This window comes from Nymphalis io, chromosome 28 (assembly GCF_905147045.1).
Source record: "Nymphalis io chromosome 28, ilAglIoxx1.1, whole genome shotgun sequence".
Classification (NCBI taxonomy): Eukaryota; Metazoa; Arthropoda; class Insecta; order Lepidoptera; family Nymphalidae; genus Nymphalis; species Nymphalis io.
The window spans coordinates 7,194,744-7,212,975 of NC_065915.1; the positions used below are offsets into that span (position 1 = coordinate 7,194,744).

General features: G+C 38.0%; 1 protein-coding gene across 3 annotated transcripts; it reads right to left on the minus strand.

Moving 5' to 3' along the window:
- Positions 1-1,574: 1,574 nt before the first annotated feature.
- On the minus strand, positions 1,575-17,702 carry LOC126779178 (ATP-dependent zinc metalloprotease YME1L). Of its 3 annotated transcripts, none has more exons than XM_050503076.1 (16): positions 17,572-17,702; positions 16,960-17,482; positions 15,095-15,244; positions 11,479-11,611; positions 10,902-11,004; positions 9,793-10,003; positions 8,656-8,756; positions 7,677-7,805; positions 6,845-7,008; positions 5,582-5,747; positions 5,124-5,206; positions 4,797-4,897; positions 3,975-4,114; positions 3,584-3,690; positions 2,791-2,946; positions 1,575-1,735 (listed from the first exon to the last, which is right to left on the minus strand). In XM_050503076.1, exons 1-15 carry the CDS (start codon positions 17,605-17,607, stop codon positions 2,796-2,798), a joined length of 2,298 nt encoding a protein of 765 aa, XP_050359033.1. In that variant the 5' UTR covers positions 17,608-17,702; the 3' UTR covers positions 1,575-1,735; positions 2,791-2,795. The 3 variants fall into 3 exon arrangements, with proteins under 3 accessions (XP_050359033.1, XP_050359031.1, XP_050359032.1); XM_050503074.1 differs by having other exon boundaries at positions 16,948-17,482; XM_050503075.1 differs by having other exon boundaries at positions 2,784-2,946; positions 16,948-17,482.
- Positions 17,703-18,232: the final 530 nt, after the last annotated feature.

Below are 18,232 nucleotides of genomic sequence, written 5' to 3' on the forward strand. Positions count from 1 at the left end.
TATTCGGTTTAAGCGATAAAAAATAGTTTTTTTTCTTAATTGGAGAACTGATCTTTAAATTGTAGCAAATCATTTGAGAAATAAAAATAGATATACCACCTAGTAATCAGTTTGTATCGATAAGGTTATATTATTTAAATACACGATGCCTGTAATGAGCCTTTTAAAAAGTACGACGTAATGGATATCAGTTTTAAAGTGAAAGACATTTGTCCGTCTAAAATGTATTAACAAATAAATGTAAAATAAATATGTTGAAAGAAAGACAAAATATATATTTATATCTAACTAAATAAAACCTATGTTTAATCGATTGGCAGTAAATTAAGGACAAGTAACTGTGCTCGTTAAAAATAAATAAAAATACTTTAAACATAATTAACGTTATATTTTATAAATCGGTATAAAATTAACGTTACAACGAACGAAAAGCTATGAAAATTCATTCAGAAATGAATAACCGACTACCGAATTATTAGACATTGACTATCATTTTTCTTAAAACCCGCCAATTTCAGTTTCCTTGTTTGTCAAAATCCTTTAAATTTTAATTATTAAATTGTATATGTGACATTGGCAGAATATTTTGCGTTCAAATAGCATAGAATCACGTCAGAAAAGAGAAAAATAAATTGAATTAATAATTAGATATATTTCTTTTGGGCTTTAAGCTAATTCAATGTTTATATTATTTCGTTGTTGAATTACTTTATTAATCAAACTATAGCTGAGTTTGTGAAGATTCAATTTGCGTCAATTTATTTTGCCGCATTGAATGAAGTATTAGTCAACATTATGAATGAATCATTGTAACCTCGCTTTTGTTGTTCGTATGTCGCTCGATGCCAGCTCGATACAGCTATTGTCTGTCGCCTGTCGGTGACAGGTGTAACGGCTTTTTGAAAAACAACATAATAATATTCAGTTATAGTTCGGTTTCCAAAAGCTAGTCAGGAAATTATTCCGATATGAGGAATTCGGTCAAAATTACGGGGACAACAGAATACTGAAGTCTTTAAAGACAAAATAAGTTAAAGAAGACGTTTAAAGAAACGAGTCAAAAAGTAAAAAGGTCTGTTTTTAATAAAAAGTAATCGAATTCAGGTGATAATTGAATGATTCATGAAAAATGTTCATTTCCTATTTCAATAAATATAACATTTATAGAATAAAATACTATTCAATAAGCTATAACTACTTACGTGACTGTGCTGTCTTTAGCAGATTAGCTCTACGTAGCGACAAAGTTCAAGGCACAACCTTTGTTGGCAGGATTGTCTACAAAAATATTACTCCAGGTAAAACTATATATTAAAACTTGAATTAAAAAACAAAACAGTTACATAATTATAGTTTATTCTATTTTCTTAAATATTCCTATTCATTTAACATTATCATTAAAATCTTCCATTTTAAATGTAGAATATAACATTTAAATGTAGAATTTCTCAGAGATACAAATAGTAATGTATTTGTTTTGACATAATGCAAAAAAGATTTTAATATGATTATTATTGTGATATTTTTCAATTGAAAACATAATATAACCAAAACTACAAAAGAAACTCCACATAAACATGTTATACTTATTTTTATTGAATTTAACATTGGTTAACAACAACGGGGCAACCTGCAAAATTTTCAAAGTCACTTTTCACTATTTTGTACATATTGAGACATCTTCCGTGTCCGTGTTCTATGTTCTCACTAGAGTCTAATGAAGTCCAAAAAATATCTGAAAATAATTTAAAAAACTATTTAACTGATGTGAATGTATGAAATTTATTGTCACAAAGTGAAAATGAAAAAACAATTAGGCATAAATAATAATTTTGATTTTATATAAACAGTCCAGCTCAGTGGCTCGGAACACTTTAAATTGGTCAGGAGAATGTCATTCGTAAGCAAACGATAATAGACATTTAAAGTTGTAATCATAAAATTCATATATGATGCTACTTGGAAATAAAAACAAACAGGCAAGCACGTAACTACTAAACTAAATAAAATAAAAAATCAAAAATATACACCAATGGAACGGATAATATATTTGTGGATATTTTAAGGTTCAATTATGAAAAAACAGTAAAAAACTACAACATAAACAAATGTAAGGGTTTTTAATTATTTCGTATTTGTTTCTTTAACATATATTTACTACAGTCATGTTTACTTAATAAAACAATTAGTGTTGTGCGTACATGGTAGATAGTAATTTGTACAGAACAAAGTATTCCATATGTATTTATGATTTTATAATAGGTTTGTGAACTAATTGTTGGTGTGCCTTATTAAGATACAAAATAGACGAAAGTGGCAAATCGAGGAGTTAGTTGTAAAGAACAATGGGAGAAGTACATGTTGTATGAACTTAAATGACCAACAGAGTAAAAAAGCAAGTTTATAAATCGATATTGATGTGTGTGTATCAGGAACAGCCTGTTAATGTCCCACTGCTGGGCTAAGGCCTCCTCTCTCTTTTTGAAGAGAAGGTTTGGAGCTTATTTCACCACGCTGCTCCAATGTGGGTTGGTAGAATACACATGTGGCAGGATTTCAATGAAATTAGACACATGCAGGTTTCCTCACGATGTTTTCCTTCACCTTCAAGCATGAGATGAAATATAAACACAAATTAAGCACATGAAAATTCAGTGGCGCTTGCCCGGGTTTGAACCCACGATCATCGGTTAAGATTCACGCGTTCGAACCACTAGACCATCTCGGTGTGTGTATCTAATGTGTGTATATTAAATGTATTTAATAAATGAGTGTATCATTACAAGCAACCTGTTCTATGCGGGCACTGCTTGCGGCAGCAGCGCGGGCGGCACGGGAGACCCGGTGCTGCCGGTGGGTGACTCCTTGCCAGCTCTCTGTTTGTCTGATTTAATTTTCTCGCCATTCATTATTGCTTTGATGTCTTCGGCGTCGAGTGTTTCATATCTAAGTAAAAATATATCTTCATTAAAGAATTAATCTATGTGACACGTCAGAAACACAGTGTTTTCAGTCGAAAGCATTTTTAACAACTGACATAGATTAATTACTTATTTTTCTTAAATAACAACACAAGTTTTTCACTTTTTATTATTTTAACTATGTAGATGGACTGACAAATGGGTCGTCTGATGGTAAGTGGTCAGCACCACCCAAAGCCATTAGTGCTGTAAGAAATATTCCCCATTCATTACAGACTTAATGAGCCACCAATCTTGAGAACTAATGTTATATTATGCCTGTAGTTACACTGGCTCACTCACCCTTCAAACCGGAACACAACAATACTAACTATTGCTGTTTGTCGGTAGAATAACTAATGAGTGGGTACTACCTATTCAGATGGGATTGGACATAGCAGTACAACCAAATAAACTGCCATGCATGCATTCATTAAAAACACACATTATTGAGACAGACTTGCTTGGATGGAGACAGGGTTTGCTTGGATTCGAACCCACGTTCTTAGATTCAGAGCCACAATTTTCTCTCGGTTTTTTTAGCTTCAGAATTAATATATATAAAAAAAACCTAAATAAGTGATCTCTACGGCGTAAGATTTATAAATAGGGTAAGTGCTCACTTGAGTAAGGCATCGGCCAGAGCTTTGTGCTCCTTAGCGTGAGCGCGTAAAATGGCCTTGGCGCGCTCATAGCTCTCTGATAGTAACTTCTTTATTTCCGAATCAACCTGTAATATAAAATAATTGGTCTTCATGTGATGGTCTTAACATATAAAACTATTTTTAAACATACCAAAGTTTATTTTTAAATGCTGTTTTAAAAAAAAGATTTACTAATAATGCTTTAATCTGAACGTTTATTGGTCGCCTATTACGTCATCTCCGACCAATGGCCAATGATAACGAAACCGATAAAATTAATCTGTGCGATTGTTGCATTCGTAGCGTTAAACGCGTTAAGCAGTCTCGTAAAGTACAAGCGGTCCATTTGCGGTCCGTATGAGATACCCACGAGCTCGTTGGTGCAGGGTCCGAGGGTGTCCTGTGTCCTGGCGGGCTCCAGCGCCCGAAGCCCGACGCGCTCACTCATGCCCCACTCGCGTACCATGTGACACGCGATGGACGTCGCCTGCTTCAGGTCCGAGGATGCACCTGGAATGTATAATGACGTAATATTAAATATTTATAATGAAGCGCTTTTAATAGCGATCTTCCAATCCGTTCTGAGTTCAGACGCACCGAAGTACGGGAGTGTACCACGTCTACCCAATCGGTGAGGCCTGTTTTTCTATGTATTACTTATTAGATCCTCTCCATTAAAGCTTAATCTAAGCTGGTAACGCTAGTTTATCAAATTGACTCATCATTGACTAATCATTCCTTTGAGTGCACCCAGAAAATGAATAAGATCAGAAAATTAAATTAATGATCAGTTGAACTAACGGCGCTTAAATCGCATTCTATACTTTTAATAATATTTGTACTTTAAACTGTCTCAGCGGTCTAGTGGCTATATATAAGGCCGTATATACCGAGGGTCACGGTTCAAACCCTGGGTCGGGCCATTAAAAATTTACTGGGTTTTTTCTGTCGATAATTCTGTACTACTGAGTCCCGGAGTCTGGAAGTTGGAAGTGTGTACACTCCTTGCCTCGGAAAGCACGTAAAGCCATTGACCCTGAACCTGAACTCTCACCGGTCGTGTCGGATTGTCGTCCCATCGGATCGTGGGGGTGAGGATTCTCTATTCAGACAGTGTTATTTTGTTTACGCACACACTTGTGCACTCAATATCTCAAAGAGACGTCAGCCAATTGAATCACACGTAACATACCCGATGTAATTTTGTCGGGTCCTAAGACGAGTTCCTCGGCCGCTCGCCCTCCCATCATGGTGTCCATCATAGCCAGGAGTTGTTGCTTGGTGACGTGGTATCTAGCAGGATAATATAGTGTTTTATATACTTCAAAATATAACTAAACGACTACAATTGTTAATAGCCAAAGGTGATCAAACAAAGTAAAGGGCCCAAGCGAATACCCAAGGCTTGCCCTAAGACATTGCATTGGTCATTCCTGTATTGCAGGCTTATCCTAAGACAGTTTTAGTCATTCGCGTAGTGTTGTATAATCAATATATAATGAAGATCTCATATCCGTACCTCTCCTTCGCTGGGATGTAGGCGGTGTGTCCGAGCGAAGGTCCGCGCGGGATGATGGTCACCTTGTGCAGCGGGTGCGAGTCCTGCAACCGAGGAAACAAATATGAAGGTTTTTTTTATTTGTGCTATATATTGCAATTGAATGAGACACAAAGATAAACAAACTTTTGATAAATTATGTACATATTTATATGCAGCCTTAAATCGTTAAAGACAATAGTTGTAACGTCGCCATATGTGTTCTCATTAGCATTATCAAATCATTTGTCAACATCAAATTATTTTATAATTATAAATTATTTGCAACCAGATCTCTTCACGTGTTAAAAATCTCTTCGACTGAGTCGCATATAATTATCATATTATTAACAAAAAAGCTGTATAGTACAAAATTAAATATATTCTTGGTCCTTTGAGCCGGATAAGAACCAGCGCTTTGGGAGGGTATGGTAGGATACCTTGGTGTAGTAAGCGACGACGGCGTGTCCGCCCTCGTGCACGGCGGTGATGGTGTTGGCCTCGTCGTCCGGCAGGCGCGCCCGCCTGGCGGGCCCCATCAGCACCTTGTCGCGCGCCTCCTCCAGGTGCGACATCGACACGGTCTTCGCGCCCTCGATGGCAGCCCTAAGGGCGGTATTACATACATATGTACATACATACATAATTGTTGTTTTACACATTTTCTTCCATTTGGAGCCTCAGAAGGTTTCCAAACCTCTTAGAGATTATTAAAGTTGCAGCTTTTATTGTACTTCTTTACCATATTTTGACACATTTCTAGCACAAGCTTTACGCTTATATACAATCGAGTAATATTAATGATTAACAAGGCTGTCACTGAAAAACACTTATAAATGTTAGGAATTGCTTACGATGATGACAGCTACGGGTTGAGATAGGGATTCACCACCTTCCCTGCGAGCAACCGTGTCGGCGATGCTCCGCAGGGAATCGGCGTGGAGGACCGTAGCCTTCTTTTGTGAGACCGTCATGGTCAAGAAGGAGACGGCGGAGCTGGAACGGGAAAGGGCCGATCCTGCTCGGCGGAGACAACGACAGCGTCATCTCAGCCCTCCTATAGCCCAGACGCCCGGGGATTAAAGGATAGGGCGTAACCCTGGGCCGTGGATGCGTGAGGTGAGGCCTCGCGTGTCTTATTTCAGATGGCCCTGTGGAGGACGGCAGCCGAGATGGCCTCGAATTGCCGTACGCACTAGCGAGGAGTGCGGGGGGGGCGAGATTCGCCCCCTGATGAGAGCTCCGCCGAGCTACGAGTGGAGCAAAGCACGGGAGAGGCCGCGGATGCGTTATATCAACACGATCTCGCAGCCTCTCCGATCCGTGCTGAGGACGGCCATCGCAGTGGTTTTAGTGTGTAAGAATCCCACATAACCCGGTTCCACCCCCATAGGACCCGGGTACCTTTTTGGAGGTTTCCACTGCGAGAAAAAAAAACGGGATTCACCACCGATATGTGTCAGAGAGTCACGGTAGCATGCAAAAGTGATCCCGTAGCGCTCCTCGTTAAGACGGAAAGGGTACCGCTGGTTTTTAGTAGTTATTCCGATATTCGGGCGCACTCGACGCCTTGGACACCGGCGAGCCCTACATACCCCCCTATACTATTCCCGTAAACCCGGGAAACGTGTAACGCGTTTTTCCAGCGTTAAAAAAAAAGTGATTCACCACCGAGCGATTATGATCTGTCAACTGCTACTCACTTGAGCGCGGCCTGGTTGACCATGCTCTCGAGGTCCGCTCCGGTGAAGCCGGTGGTTCCCCTGGCCAGCGCCTCCACGTCCAGGTCCGGGTGTGCGGCCACACGCGCTACGTACAGACGCAAGATCTCCAGCCGACCGCCGTAGTCCGGAGTCGGTACTGATACCTGCAGTGAAACAATATCGTGAAATATTAACATCAAAATGGTAATACATGGCATAGATTGGACTGTGATGCCAGCGCTTACTGGAGTTGTTCATACTAACAGTAATAGCCTGTTAATGTTCACTGTTGGGCTAAGGCCTCCTCTCCCTTTTGAGGAGAAGGTTTGGAGCTTATTCCAACACGCTGCTCCAATGCGGATTGGTAGAATACACATGCAGGCAGAATTTCAATGAAATTAGACATATGCAGGTTTCCTCAGGATGTTTTCTTTCACCGTCAAGAACGAGATGAATTATAAATACAAATTAAGCATATGAAAATTCAGTGGTGCTTGCCCGGGTTTGAACCCACGATCATCGGTTAAGATTCACGAGTTCTAACCACTGCCCATCTCGGCTATTAATATTCTTTCATTTTACATATACTTCTTCAAACTAACAAGTATAAGTAAAATATTTATCCTCCGTAATATATTTCAACGGCAAGAGTAGTTACCTCCACGTTTCTTAAATACTGTTCAATTTCAAAATAAGTAATTTTTATTTTAATCTGACCGATCATTGGTCGATGGCAGCCAATTGTTACAAGCGACCAATCACCGTTCATTAGTATTCAGATAAGTAAATATGAGTTCGCTCATAATTTCAGAAGCTGACGGTTCTGACTCACCTCTACATCGAATCTGCCCGGCCTCAATAGGGCTTGGTCTAAATCATCTCTCCGATTAGTAGCTCCCAGAACTATAACACCTTCGTTCTGGTGGAAGCCGTCCATTTCTGACAGCAGTTGATTAATAGTCTGAAATCATCATAAATTGATGGGCACCGATTCTTTTAAAAAATTGACACTACAGCAATCGAATCGAAGCGTAATCGTTGGCGTTTATCCGTTTTTCTATTCTTTAATTTAATTATCGACTTTTGGCTTACAAGTTAACAATTAAGTTTGGTTTTGACATAAAGGTATGTGTTAACGCCTTGTTGGTCCAGTGGCTTGATATAAGGCCGTAGACCCGGAGGTCCTGGGTCAATAAAAAATTATTGCGTTTTTCTGTCAGAAAATTCTCAGTAGCAGCCTGGAGTCTGGAAGTTGGAAGTATGGACACTACCGTGCCTCGGAAAGCACGTAAAGTGTCGGATTGCCGTCCCATCGGATTATGAGAGCTAGAGAATAGATAGTGAACCTGTGTTTGCGCACGCACACACTCGTGCACTATAATATCTCCTGCATAGTTGGCTAATCTCTTGGAGGACATTATTATTATTTTTATATGTTAACGTCACATCCGTTCGGTTGCGATCCGAATAAATATATAATAGTCAAAGTTGAATTGGAATTGAATCAGAAACATATTATAATCATTTTAGATTAGCACAATTGGACCCCCGTTATCTTATCTACATTACTAAATGTAAATTAAATTTTATATAATCATTGTTTTTTTTTTAAATGAATTACTATTTACACACAATACATATTACAATTTTTTTAATTAATTTGCTTCAAGAGGTTCTTTTAAAATTTTTTAGTCTCTGCTGCTGAGAATATTGACTGAGAATATTTTAGTATCCAAACCCGGGGTTCGATTCCAGGAGCTTCAGTTATCCGGGTTCTCCGGTGTCCTTATTAGTTAGTATGGCATAATTACCTGATTAGCATACGGATGTAAGACACTATTGGTTCTTTTGGCACCGACCGAGTCTATCTCGTCTATGAATATAACGCACGGCGCGCGCTCTTTAGCCGCCTCTGGAAAAAGTATATACACAATATATATTTTATTGCATACAGACGGGTCGCCTTAGAGAGGGGATTTGACAAGCTCCGGGTCCTACTAGCTTGGAAATACGGCCTGCATTATGGGCAGCTTTGTGTCGGGTGGGACTATTTGAAATTTGATTTAAAAAAAACTTTTTTTTTTCTTTATACAAATATTATATAACTACACTAGCGATCAGGATAATGACACAAAATGGTTCCTGAACTTAAGTTATTATAATAAAACTACATATAGAATATAGTGTCTGTTTTCATTGAAATTCTGCCACATGTGTATTCCACCAACCCGCATTGGAGCAGCGTGGTGGAATAAGCTCCAAAGCTTCTCCTCAAAAAGGGAGAGGAGGCCTTAGCCCAGCAGTGGGAAATTTACAGGCTGTTACTGTTACTACTGTACATATATATAAAAATAAATGGGATAGATTCGAATTAATATAGTTGTTAGGTATTTTGCTGAATATATAACTGTATTTAACTCTCATTGAAGTATTTCTACCATTTAAGAATCTAAATGAAAAATATAATCGCTTTTACAAGGTGACAATCAGATATATTAAACAGTCAATCGCAAATATTTTTATATTCTCAGGTTTTTTTAAAGTAAAACCGTTCATTAATTTTATTCGGTAATAAGGTTTTGAGCAAACCCATCTCAGTGTAAACCTACTCATAACTTATTCTACAGCTATAAGAAGCACTACTTCGTATAGTTGTGTTTCGGTTTAAAGGGTGAGTGGGCCAGTGTAAATACAGGCACAAGAGACATAACATTTTACGATGCGTTACCAAGGTTGCCGATATGAAAGTTTGTAAATATTTCTTACAGTGGTCAATATTAATGTGGTGACCATGTACAATCAGGTACATCATTTACTAATCCACCTATAATAAAAAAAAATCGTTAAGGTGTTCCTCATGTAACAGTGCTTGCTCTTAAAGTCATCCCTGGGTGAAAATGCTCTCTCTTTCAAAGCCGGTATAGCTCCCACTGTAAATGGTGACTCACTGAAGAGGTCCCGCACTCTTCTAGCCCCCTGCCCCACCAGTATCTCGTCGAACTCCGGTCCCGCTGCGTGGAAGAAGGGCACCCTGGCCTCCCCCGCGACGGCTCGTGCTAACAGCGTCTTGCCAGTGCCCGGTGGACCCACCAGCAATACTCCCTTTGGCAGCTTGCCACCCAAAGATGAGAACTTTTCCGGGGACTTTAAGAACTCCACCTATAAAAAAACTTTATATTACATGTTTATATCTTTAAATTATTTTATTGTTAGTAGTTTGAATTTTTTTTATATAGAACAGGAAGGCGGACAAGGAAAGTGACTACCTGATGGTAAGTGGTCACCAACGCCCATAGACGTTGGCATTGAAAGAAATGTTAACTATCGCTTACATCACCAATGCACCACCAACCTTGGGAACTAAGATGTTATGTCCCTTGTGCTTGTAATTACACTGGCTCACTCACCCTTCAAACCAGAACACAACAATACCAAGTACTGCTGTTTTGCGGTAGAATATCTGATGAGTGGATGGTACCTACCCAGACGAGCTTGCACAAAGCACTACCAACAGTCAATTACAAGTAACATAAAGACAGCAGTATCCATCTAACTACTGAACAATATTACTGTCAGCATTACAAAAAAAATTCAAACATGTCTTGTCTATTTTACTTTGTAAGTCGAAATGTAGATCACTCTAATCAAAGGAGAAAATATTACAATTTGAAAGCTGTATGTCCAGTATGAGTTTTTTTACTTATTCAATAGTGTTGATATTAACTGAGATTTATATGAAAATTGAGATGTCCTAGTGGTAAGAACGCGTGAATCTTAACCGATGATCGTGGGTTTAAACCCGGGCAAGCACCACTGAATTTTCATTTGCTTAATTTGTGTTTATAATTCATCTCGAGCTATGTGGTAAAGGATAACATCGTGAAGAAACCTACATGTGTCTATTTTCACTGAAATTCTGCCACATGTGTATTCCACCAACCCGCATTGGAGCAGCATGTTGGAATGTCACAGGCTGTTACTGTATATGAAAGTTATATATTTATACATATAAATATATAATAGCAAACCAAAATTAAAATATGAACATATGACATACCACATCCTTAAGTTCTTGTTTGGCCTCATCAGCTCCCTTGACATCATCGAAGGTGACTGAGATGTCTTCCGGATCCACCTCCACCTGGTTGCCCAGCTGAATCCTGCGCATGTTACCACATATGCACTGATTATACACTGCTTTGGTACATCTTATCGATAGTTTAATGATGAAATTATATTAAAACTAAAATGCCTTTAATTGTACCAAGGCAAGACACATTTCCTCCCAGGGAAAATAATATAAGTCTTACCCCTCTATATATAAGTCTAAGCCTGATTAATTTAAAAAGAAAAAAAAAGTCTGATAATTGATTTAAGTCCATTTGTTTTCTTATTTTTTATGAAATGGCAATATTTATAAATATCTTAATTTAAGGTATTTAAAGGCTAATATTCTTAGTGTAATGGGGACAAAAATTTATTTTGTTTTCCCCCTTATTATAAACACAAATGTTTTCACTTTTAAGCACAACTTAAGCACATGAAAACTCAGACCTTTAGTTAATCAACTTATTCATCACACTGACTCTCAACTCAGAGTGAAGAATCAATAAAATCTCAGCATAGAGAGTTACCGGAAGACAGTTCCACTGACGGATGCCATGAGACTGACAAATATAGCTAGGAACAGAACTATGGTGAGCAGTTGCTGTACCAGCTTCAGGTACTTGGAGGCTTTTGTGCCGCGAACATTGTCTGGATGTGATCCTGAAAATTATCGTCATGGGTATGAGTATATGTATTACACATGCAAAAGTATCTAGTCTAAATTACTGAACCGATTTTAATAAAATTTGCTTGGACAAAATTTAGGAAAGAGAGACTACTTTGTTATATCTAACATCTACCCCCCACCCTATAGTACGCGGGTTGCTTATAAAATTGTCTGAAATATATAAATTTAACCCAAGTAACAGCCTGCAAATTTCCCTCTGCTGGGCAATGACCTGTCGCATCCTTTCAGAAGATTTAGAAATTATCTCTCCACCCTCCCCTCCTAATGATGGTCGGTGGATACATTGATCATAACACAACTATAGAGAATAATTGATATAACATTATATTAAATAAGCTAGTATAGCTCAACCCGGTTTTTCCCCTTCCAACCTTCTCCAAGAAACAGTGTGTCAAATGCAAAGCGAATTACTCAAATAGATCCATAGCACGTTTAAATAAAAAAAAATCATTCTTCAGCTTTATAATATTAATATACATGATATAGTAATATATACATAACAATACACAAATATTAATAGTCTTTAGTAACTTTTTCTTAATGTTATAGGTTGGGATGTAAGGGGAGTCGATAACAACCTAGGCCTTAAACCTCATCTGCTCGTGGTACATCCTGCTAATCAACGAACGAGGCTCTGGCGACCGAAATCGTGGCGGTATAACCACACAAATGCTGGAATCCGCAAATCCTGTTAGCGGGCATGGTTTAAGAAAAATTTCCAGTCACTTCGGTCACCAACCCGCCTGCCAAGCGTGGTGACTAAGGCAAATACCCTCCTATGAGCGACCATCATTCACCATATTCTTGGTGAATCGAGGGTAGGAAAATTCGGCTATGGGCGCAGAAATCATCGGGGGCAAATGCTGGTAAACTTTCTCGAGGTTCAGGGATGATTTCTGATGAATTCATTTTTCCAGAAAAAGCCCTAAAGGAAGTGGACTTGGCGAAGTCCCAATAATATAGCAATGAATGAGATCGACTTCATTTTATCCAATAAGCGCCAAATATTCAGGGATGTCTCCGTGATCATTGGGGGTAAACACTGGAAGTGCTCACCGCCTGGTAAGAGGCGCCCTGAATATTAACACTAAAATCGAACGATCGCGGTTAATGAAGTCGACTCATAGACCAACTCTGCCCCAGGTCGAAGCTTGTTGCGAAAGCTTCCAGCTGGAACTACAATCCGATTTGCATTTACATGTTGGAAACCAGGCAGGACATTGACAACGCCACTTATAGTCTGGTGCGTGTCATCCGCATCGACAAAAGAGCAATGGACGTAAGCCAAAGCTCTCAGGCGAGACTCTAAACGAGATGACGATGAGACGAGAACAGCAGAATATGACGCCATCTGAGTGTCAGGCACTTAACAGAAAGGTTAAAAACTAATAAGGCGTGACACAAGACGAGCGAATACCCGGAATATTGAAGATGAAATAGCACTCAATAGGGGCTCAAAGGTTCTTGCAAAGTCACATACCTCTTGTTATCACCTGACAAAACTTAGAACCACACAAGGCACAACCGTCACCTCAAAACCAGAGATTATAGCTCAAGTCGAAAAGTACTATGGCGATTTATACTCATCACGAGTACCTCCACCTGAACCCCACAGTGCGGATGAACCACGAGCCAGACTGACATGCCACCTATCAGACGATCTTCCCGACATCGATTTGGGCGAGATTGGGATTGCTCTTGGACAACTTGGAAACAACAAGGCTCCAGGAGATGACGGAATTACCTCAAAGCTTTTCAAAGCAGAAGGCACACCAGTTCTGAGAGAGCTGGCTAACATCTTTAATTCCGTCCTCCACAATGGTATTACACCGAAGACATGGAGCAGAAGAGTGGTGGTGCTGTTTTTCAAGAAGGGTTATAAAGCTCTTCTGAAAAACTACCGCCCCATTTTACTTTTAAGCCATGTTTATAAGTTGTTTTCGAGGGTAATCACGAATCGTCTTACCCGAAAATTCGATGACTTCAAACCCGTTGAACAGGCTGGGTTTCGAAAAAGCTTCAGTACCGTAGACCACATACACACACTTAGGCAAATAATACAGAAGACCGAGGAATATAATCAGCCTCTATGCCTAGCGTTTGTGGACTACGAAAAAGCCTTCGATACCATCGAGACCTGGGCTGTTCTGGAATCCATGCAGAGATGCCTAATTGACTGTCGCTATGTCCAGGTGGTGAAGTGTTTGTACGAAGCCGTAACCATGACCGTCCAAGTACAAGATCAGAGCACAAGACCAATCCAATTGCATCGCCGGGTAAGACAGGGAGATGTAATCTCACCGAAACTTTTTACCAATGCATTAGAGAACGTCTTCAAGACGCTCGATTGGAACGGACGAGTCATTAATATAAATGGCCAACACATTACACATCTGCGATTTGCCGACGACATTGTCATCATGGCAGAGACTTTGCAGGATTTGGAAGATGCTAAACAACCTGAGCGATTCTTCAAGACAAGTAGGTATCGGGATAACTATTGAAAAGACCAAAATTATGGCAAATAACATGTATCCCTGAGACCCGTGTTCGTAAATGGCTCTCCACTTGAAGTTGTGCAGGAATATATACCTGGGCCAAACTATACAACTTAGCCGGCACAACTATAAGAAGGAGGCTAAAAGAAGAATACGTTTGGGTTGGGCGGCAATACTCCTTATTGTGTCATAGTTTTGAATCGTCGATCCCACAGTCGCTTAAAGACCAGGGTCTTTAATCGGTGCGTCCAACCTGTAATGACTTACGGTGCCGACGTGGACACTAACTGTAGGACTGGTCCACAAATTTAAGGTCGCTTTGCGAGCAATGGAACGCGCGATGCTTGGGGTTTCTCTGGCAGATAGAATCCGAAATGAGGACATTCGCCAGAGAACTGAGAAAATCACCGACATCGCGCGTAGAATTAGCTCGCTGAAGTGAAAGTGGGCTGGTCATGTCTCCAGGCGCATTGATGGCCGATGGAGCCGACACGTGTTAGAGTGGAGACCACGCTTAGACAAACGTAGTGTAGGACGCCCTGTGACAAGATGGACCGACGATTTAAAAAAGGTGGCAGGTTCGGGATGGATGCGAACTGCCCAAGATCGGGATAGTTGGCGTTGTATTTGGTCGTCCAGCAGTGGACGACCAAAGGTTGTAAAAAAAAGGCGATCAATTAAGCCACCTAACGGTAAGCGGTCACCCCCACCCATTGAAATTGTCGCTGTAAGAAATATTAACCATTTCATACAACGTCAATGCACCACCAATGTTGGGAACTAAGACGTCATGTCCCATGTGCCTTTAGTTACACTGACGACCTCACTCTTCAAACCTAAACGAAATGATAATGAGTATTGCTATTTAGCAGTAGAGTATCACGAGTGAGTGGTACCTACCCAGATGAGCTACCATACTACCCAATAAATACAAATTAGTACAAATTATAAATATACCTGCCAAATACCCCTCAGCAAAAGCTATCTTAATTTTATCCTTCTGCTGATGTGTGAGCACTGTATCCTCGCTGAGGAGTTTCTCCAATCTCGGTGCAACATCTGGACCGAGATTGGATTGTTTATCTGAGCTGTCTGTGACGTTAAGACCTGCAATCATTATAAAGTAATTTATATACAATATTAAATATATTTCTAGTTAACAGGAAAGATAGCAGTGATATTACATTGCTTTATTTTTGTCTGAGCTTCCAATTTTAAATAATAGCGAGTGGAGCATATTATACCAGGTACAAGCCTTACACAAACACAGGTACATTTTCTACTATCACACTCTCCATCTTCACATGCTTACAGGTGTGAAACACTCATAACTCCCTAAGTTTAGCATGCTACTGACTTGGTATCGACAGACATTTGATCTGTCCTCGAATGGCTGTTTAGTTAAACATTGTCACCTCTTTTTGTCATTATTGAATTGTTTGACGGCATTGTTTAACTAATCACTTGCTAATAAATGTTTATGCATAAATAATTTTTTCTGTATTTAATATAATATGTATATTCTGCTATGGTTATTTGGCAAGCCAAGTGTTTCTGTTTGAATTACTTTTACTCAGTGCAGATATAGCAATCTAACAGTGTATTGATGCTGTTATGAATATGTTTATTTATCCGGCAAATGATTGAGCCAATATATATAAAACATCATTGCAAAACATAAGATAAGATATAGAACCTTGTAAAAACAGTAGTGCTAGCCTGGAATTGATAATACTTTGCATAAAAGATGTATTATAACCTCTTACCTTAATGGTTAAATCATATTTCATTTTAATGAAATGGTCCATAATATGTACAGCTGTTATTATTATTATTTTTTATATGAAATAAGTAGCAGTCGGGGAATGGGAAACCTAATTGTAAGTGGTCACATTGATGTCGTAAGAAACATTAAGCATTTCTTATATCAGCAATCATCATTGGAAACTTAGATGTTATTAGCCCTTGTACTTGTAGTAAGCCGGAATACATTAATTCTAAGTAGATTGTTTGGTGGTAGAATATGTGATAAATATATGAAAAACTATTGAATATTATTATATTCATGATTTTATTTTTAATTGTATACTTTGTTGTTTTATGTTCTAGAATTTATTGATTTATGTTGTAATACTATACAGTTTGCTTCCTAATAAAAATAAAATACAATTATTTTGCATACGGATAGTCTAACTGTCTACTAGGGGTAATTCAAAAGCTACTATTGGCTTGCTACTGCACTTGTACTGATTATATGGCTATGAATAATGGATAGTAAGGTACATATGTATGAAGATGACATACACTAATGTTATATGAATACTTAAATGATTATATAAGCCTTCTTGAATAAAGAACATTCAGATTTTTAGCCCATAGGCATTGAACTTATTAAAAATGAGTGGCCCGGGCAAAAGGGCAGAAGTCTTCAGGACAAACTGTTTTGAGGAAATTTGTCACATTAAAAAATTTACTACTGTTGCTTAGGACCTACTTAGTAGTTCCCCATTGGTATATAATAACCATCATTTTGAATATCTTTTACAATATTTCGTTACTTCCACTTTATTCAACAAATGTATTTTGTTATGTAAAATGTATAGTCATTAATATATAATATTTGTTAACTGTAAAGATTAATTACAAAGTACTTGTCGATATGTACAACATAAAAAATGATACAAAATCACTTGTGCACTACATGTAGATTTAAAGTACTTATGTATTTTTTATGATTAATGAATGATTAATACATACAATGGCATCTCAATTCTCAAGCAACCTTCATAATATTTTGTATTAATACTGACCGAAAAACTTACGTAGTCTATTTATTAAATTAGGGTTCCTCTTAAGATCCGCATGAATTCCCCTCTCTGTCTTGAACCCACGCACTTGAATATTATATTTAAATGAATCATTGTGTAAATTTCTAAATAGTGTACCCACAAAGTTATCAGTGAAACTGAATTTAGTTTTTTTGCCGCGAAGATCGACTGTGACCGTCGGCGTTGGTAACCATCCGTTTTTATTTTTGTCGAAGGAAGTTTCAGATATATGCGATATCTTCCGAACCGATTTTAAGTTCGGTATATCTCTTACGGAAGCTTTAGCGGCTCCGGCGATAGATACCGCAGACCGTACGTCGATTTTACACATCTCAGCTAAGACATTCTTATCAAAATGACGTACGGCTTCTTCGAAACTATCCGAACAAACTGTTGCATCACATAACACAGCCGCACTTTCTTTTCCCTTCACATCTTTGTTTTTAACGTGGCTTTGCTTCCTTTGTCTAAATAAACCTGAGTAACGCGACGATAACTGGCTAAAACTTACAAGAATCTGGAACAACACAAGGTTATAATGACAATTAATTTTTACGTTGTTTTCTTCTTATTTATAGTAAACATTATTTATCAATAAATACTTGCCTGGTTTTGGGTGTTAATAGAGTTCAGTGAGAACATGTTACATGTAGGTGAGTTGTTTGTTTCTTTTTCATAAAAGTGCACTCGAAAATTTTGTAGGTTTTTATGTCCTTACGTCAATCCGTAGCAAAACATGGCGAAGTTTATCGGTAAATTACAATTTTATTGCCAATTACCGGTTTTTATTATCTTTTGATCTGTTAATTAATTGCAACTTGAAAAAATATAGCCTACTACTAGATACATTACAATAAAAAATATTTATAAAAGTCAATTTCGTTTCTAAATATTATCAAAACCAACAACATAAAAAATAATATATTTGTTGAGACCTTTTCATTTAACGAAATTTAAAACATTAATTTAATATTGCACATTATTTTAGAACGTACAGCTATATTATTTGTTGGAACCTCTTTGCTAAATTTATTACATATTTTGTTTTTTTTTTTTAAAAAGTCGAAGTTCTCTAACGTATCGTACTTTTACTTGAAAAGCAATGAAGTCTGAAACTTCACTAATCAGTATTCTCTTTGGATTTAGTTTAGAAACATTTGTCAAATTACAATTTTGACAAGAGTGATTTTGAGTCGGTAAGTTCAAGTTTTCAAAATAATGAAAAATTTATTTTATATATACGATTTTATCGTAAAATATATAATTA